Consider the following 5,653-nt stretch of genomic DNA (forward strand, 5'->3'; position numbering starts at 1 on the left):
TCTTTGTTTCTCTGTCTATAATTCAATTTTATTTTTACCCGATCACTTTCTGCAATAAGAAAAAATAAATAAATTTTTGTATGGATCGCAAAGTCTTCAAGTGATGGTAAAAAAGAGTCAAAGCTTTGTTAGACGTTGTGTGATGACCGACTTCGTCAATGGCCAGATAATTTGTCTTTCCTAATTAGCTACATTTTCTATTCTTGAAAAAAAAATTCAAGTTTCTTTTTTTTTTGGTAAATAAAAACTAGAAATTTCCCAAATTTAGTAAAAAACCTCTAAAAAAAAGCCGTTGGATTGGTTGGCTTCTTTGCAATAACCTCCCTTCATTCTTGACCTTCCCAAAGTTCTATTAAGCTTTGGCTTCTCCAAGGTTTTCACCAGAAACCATTACCCACAGTACCGAGAACAATGGAGAGGCCCTTAGGCTGTTTCCTTCTTGTTTTCTCCACGGTGGTTCTCACCGTTATCGTCCCCTCCATGGCCGCCCTCTCCGACGAGGAGGCCTCCTTTATCGCTCGACGCCAGCTACTGGCATTAGGCGAGAATGGGGATCTCCCCGAAGATATTGAGTACGAGGTCGACGAGAATCTCACGTTCGCTAATTCCCGCTTGAAGAGGGCTTACATCGCTCTCCAGACGTGGAAGAAGGCGATGTATTCTGACCCTTTTAACACCACGGTTAACTGGGTCGGTCCTTACGTATGTGCCTACACTGGGGTCTTCTGTGCATCTGCACTTGATGACGCTAGTATCACCGTCGTGGCTGGGATCGACCTCAATCACGCGGATATAGCCGGGTACTTACCTCCCGAGCTAGGGTTGATGACTGATGTCGCGTTATTTCACATTAACTCCAACCGGTTCTGTGGGATCATCCCGAAGAGTCTCTCGAAATTGACATTGATGTACGAATTTGACATCAGCAATAATCGTTTCGTCGGTCCGTTCCCAACTGTTACCCTCTCGTGGCCGGCTTTGAAGTATCTAGACATCAGATACAATGATTTCGAAGGAAAATTACCGGAAGAGGTATTCGACAAGGATCTCGACGCCATTTTCTTGAACAACAACAGGTTTGAATCGACAATCCCTAATACGATTGGGAAATCGACTGCGTCCGTCGTGACATTCGCTCACAACAAGTTTAGTGGGTGCATTCCAAAGACGATCGGAAAGATGAAGAATCTAAACGAGATCGTCTTCATCGGGAACAATCTCAGCGGTTGTTTCCCATCCGAGATAGGATTATTGAACAACGTCACAGTCTTCGATGCGAGCAATAATGGATTCTTCGGAATTTTACCGTCGAGCTTGTCGGGTTTAGCAAACGTGGAACAGCTCGATTTCTCAGGCAATAAGCTCACAGGATTTGTCGGCGAAAACATCTGCAAGTTACCCAAATTGGTCAACTTCACGTTTTCATACAATTTCTTCAACGGAGAAAGCCAGGCTTGTGTTCCGGGGACAAGCAACGAGAAAGTATTCGATGATACAAGCAATTGTTTACAAAATAGACCGAAACAGAAATCTGCTAAAGAATGCTTACCGGTTTTGAGTCATCCAGTGGATTGCAGTAAAGACAAATGTGCTGGTGGCGGTGGTGGTAGTGACGGTGGTGGTTCAGGTCAGAAGTCTGCGGTTAATCCATCGCCAAAGCCATCTCCTTCCCATCAACCGGATCCACCAAAGATGTCGAAGCCTGAGCCTGAAGTAAGTCCGCCGAAACCTGAACCATCGAAAATCAAAGAACCATCACCCAAACCTAAGCCATCTAAGCCAGATGAGTCTTCGAAGCCAGAGCCGCCGACATTGCCAAAACCTAAAATACCTAAACCCGAACTTCCTAAACCCGATGAGTCACCCAAACCTGAAATTCCTAAGCTAGAAACACCAAAACTCGAGCCACCAAAAATACCAAAACCCGAAACTCCTAAACCAGAAACATCGAAACCCAAGCCATCAAAAACACCAAAACCCGAAACTCCTAAGTCAGAAACACCAAAACCTGAGCCACCAAAAACACCAAAACCCGAAACTCCTAAACCAGAAACACCAAAACATGAGCCACCAAAAACACCGGAACCCAAAACTCCTAAGCCAGAAACACCCAAAACCGAGCCACCAAAAGCACCCACACCTGAAACTCCCAAGCCAGAAACATCAAACCCTAAGCCACCAAAGTTACCACAACCGCCTAAATCAAATGAGTCACCCAAGCCTGAGCCTCCAAAACCCGAAACTCCTAAGCTAGAACCACCTAAACCCGAGGACTCGCCACCAAAATCACCACAACCGCCTAAATATGAGGAGTCACCCAAGCCCGAGCCCTCAAAATCAACAAAACCTGAAACTCCAAAGCCAGAACCACCCAAACCCGAGGACTCTCCAAAGCCAAAACCTCCAAAACCAGTGGAATCTCTTGAGCCAAAACCACCAAAACCTGGGGATTCAGACTTGTCCAAGTCAGAGCCACCAAAACAAGAACAACCGCCAAAACCAGAGCCACCTATGCGTGAAGGACCACCAAAGTCTAAGACACCACAACCGATTTCCCCTCCGGAGGAGTCACCGATACCTGAAGACCCATATGACGCTTCTCCCGTCAGAAAACGTCGTCCTCCCCCACCGCCAAGAGTAGAAACAAACTCCCCACCTCCTCAACTACCCCTGCAATCTCCTCCTCCACCACCGACCCCCGTGTTTTCTCCACCGCCAACGGTTTACTCCCCACGACCTCCAGTTCACTCTCCTCCACCACCGCCAGTCTATTCACCACCTCCACCAATCCACTCACCACCACCTCCGCCAGTCTACTCTCCTCCTCCACTACCGGTTCACTCGCCGCCTCCTCTGATCTACTCCCCACGACCGCCCGTCTACTCTCCCCCTTCACCAATTTACTCACCGTCGCCAGCACCAATAGCTGCGCAACCACCTTCAGTAGAATCTCCAACACCATCATCATCACCAGTTCAAGAACCAATTCAATCATCGACACCAGTTCAAGCACCATCTGTGTACTCGGCGTATAACCAAGCACCGACCCCATCGCCCGAAATCTTTAATGCCCCTGAACCTGTACCAGTTCAAGCTCCCACACCAGTTTCTGAACCAGTTCAGGCCTCCACACCAAGTTCTGAACCTGGACAAGCCCCTACACCATCATTTGAACAACATCAGACTCCGACCCCACCATCACCAACCACATCTTCTCCATCTTTGGCACCTGATGCAAATGCACCAACACCAGGAGCCAATGATGGTGGTTATGATGATGACTTCATACTCCCACCGAACATTGGATTCCAATATGCATCGCCACCGCCACCGATCTTCCCTGGCTATTAAACCAATATAGTTTGCCCCTTCCACACGCATGAGACCTAAAAATTTTCCAGCTAACTGGTCTGTTACAAAAACAACAAAAAAAACAAGTAAATGACATTTATATTTGAGCATTGTAAGTAGTTGATGCTTAGAAGTAAATTTGAACATATTTTCGTAATGACAACATATATATATGGGTATTCTTTGTTCTAGTGTGAACCGTATTCTTTGTGTTTCATTTTTATTTTGTATTTCAGCCGCTTTTGAACTCACCTTTGTCTCAAAGTTCGTATTTCTACAATTTATTCCCTTAAAAATTTATTTGTGCATAGAAGATATCTCGAATCCAAACAAACAAAAAATTCTATGTAGTGGAAAAATACCCAGGCATATATTTTGAAAAAGAATGCATAAAAACTCAGATATCACCATAAATTCGTATCATGTTAGTTATTTTCGCAACTTAGGGACTATGTCTTAGAGAATGTTGACAAACACTAGTCGAGGTAGATATAGAACTTAAGAAAATGTATCAAACCTGGTGAACTAAACCTGATCTAAACCGTGAAACTTTCGAATATGTAATGTGGCATGCAAACATATTACATTGAGCCTCATCTGGAATAAACACAAGCATCAAAAGAGTGAGAAAAATTGACCCTTTTCAGGTCCCTATCTTAAGGCAAACAAGAAGGAGCAGCCATGTGCACAAAAGATCCCATTGAGCGGTGGTCCGAAAAGGGTCCCACCAAGAATAACAAATTTTAGAAAGCGATGGAGCATTTGAGATAAACATAATACGGATTGAAAGAATAATAATAACAATGATAATCGGTCAATTGTTGGTTTAGTGCTCTATGATGTATTGCTATATAAGCTTTATTTAAGATACATTTGATGTATTGACACTTACTATGGTTATATAGATGAGTGTTTGATTCATTACGTATTGTGCATACTTTAATATGTTATGAAATCCATGTATTGTTATGAACAATGCTAAACTCCCTAGTCATATGTCATTGTGGGAACAATGATGTACTAAGACTAGTATGATGTGTGATAGATGATCATAAAGATGATCGTGGGTATTGGATATGATCACAATCATAGGTGTTTGTTGGAAAATGGAATACTGGAATGACCCGCATGAGATTGTCACATGGACAAGCATCATGACTTGAATCTCATGTGACGATTCCAGGATTGGATTCTATAACCTGAGATATCTACGGAATCCAACATGAGGAGTTGTGTGCTTTGAATACATCAAACGTCCTGCGTAACAGGAGGACTATAAAGGCGTGTATCAAGTACGATACGAATCATGTGCTGTATTGTAGATAGTCAAGGTGGGATTTGTATCTCTCATAAAAGAGAGAGATATCGCTGGGGCCCTCGTGTGAGCGAGAATGTAGAAATGTGTGGCCACACAATAGACGAACGTCGTCTATTTCGTACAGTCGAACTCAGCAAACGAGAAAGCAGTCGAATCAGATGAGTTTTTCTATGCCTTATGTTCGACATATGATATCGTGATACAAAAGGATCATCAACCGTAATCATCACTGACGTTCGTAAGATCACGAACAAACTCTATTCGAGATAGGTAGTCATAGTGTCTTGCTAGAGACCGCCTATGACTTATATACTCGAAATGGAGATTTCGTGTATATTGCTATATCGAATGAGCCTACAGGGTCATACACGCATGGAAGGACAAATGCACGAGAAAACGACGAAAAACCGAGACAGGATGTCTGGATCGGACAGTCCACGTAAATGGACCGGACGGTCCAGCAGGTTCAGACCTGACGGTGCAATGTGGGAATTCGTCCGTTCTGGAGTGTCTTGAACAAACGGTCCATGTAACTCAGACCGTCCTTTCTAGAATGTCTGGAACGGATGGTCCACGTTTAAATCTGGTCCGTCCGTTCCGAATTTCGGGTTTTTCGAAATTAAATTAAAATTAGGGTTAATCACTTTATAAGAAGGAGATTAAGAACCCTAATATGTGTGGGATGAACAAATGAGCTTCTACATACCTTTTGGTGAGCTTTGAGGGTCTAAGAAGTGATCTAAATCCCGTTTTCTCGTAGCACATTACCGAATAGCAGATTCGGATCCTAGCAGATAAGTTCCAATCGTTGGAATCCTCCCGAGGTGTGGATATGTGTAGAGCGCGAGGTAATCTTCCTCCCTTTTGTGATCGAACGAACACATCAGTTGATATAGGCCCCAGATCGATTGAGGTAAGCGTTCTAATGTTTCTACGAAATTATGCATGCTTGGTTTTAGGATTTATTAGAAAATTTTTGTTTTA

At 43.6% G+C, this 5,653-nt stretch overlaps 1 protein-coding gene across 1 annotated transcript; it reads left to right on the forward strand.

The window, feature by feature from the left end:
* Positions 1-347: 347 nt before the first annotated feature.
* LOC104805031 (pollen-specific leucine-rich repeat extensin-like protein 1) lies at positions 348-3,626 on the forward strand (the record flags this gene model as incomplete). Its single annotated transcript, XM_010529432.2, has 1 exon — positions 348-3,626. A coding segment is annotated over one exon (3,004 nt), but the record flags the coding sequence as incomplete, so codon positions are not given.
* Between the last annotated feature and the right edge of the window lie 2,027 nt (positions 3,627-5,653).

The sequence above is a fragment of the Tarenaya hassleriana genome, unplaced genomic scaffold (genome assembly GCF_000463585.1).
Source record: "Tarenaya hassleriana unplaced genomic scaffold, ASM46358v1 Cleome108, whole genome shotgun sequence".
NCBI classification, from domain to species: domain Eukaryota; kingdom Viridiplantae; phylum Streptophyta; class Magnoliopsida; order Brassicales; family Cleomaceae; genus Tarenaya; species Tarenaya hassleriana.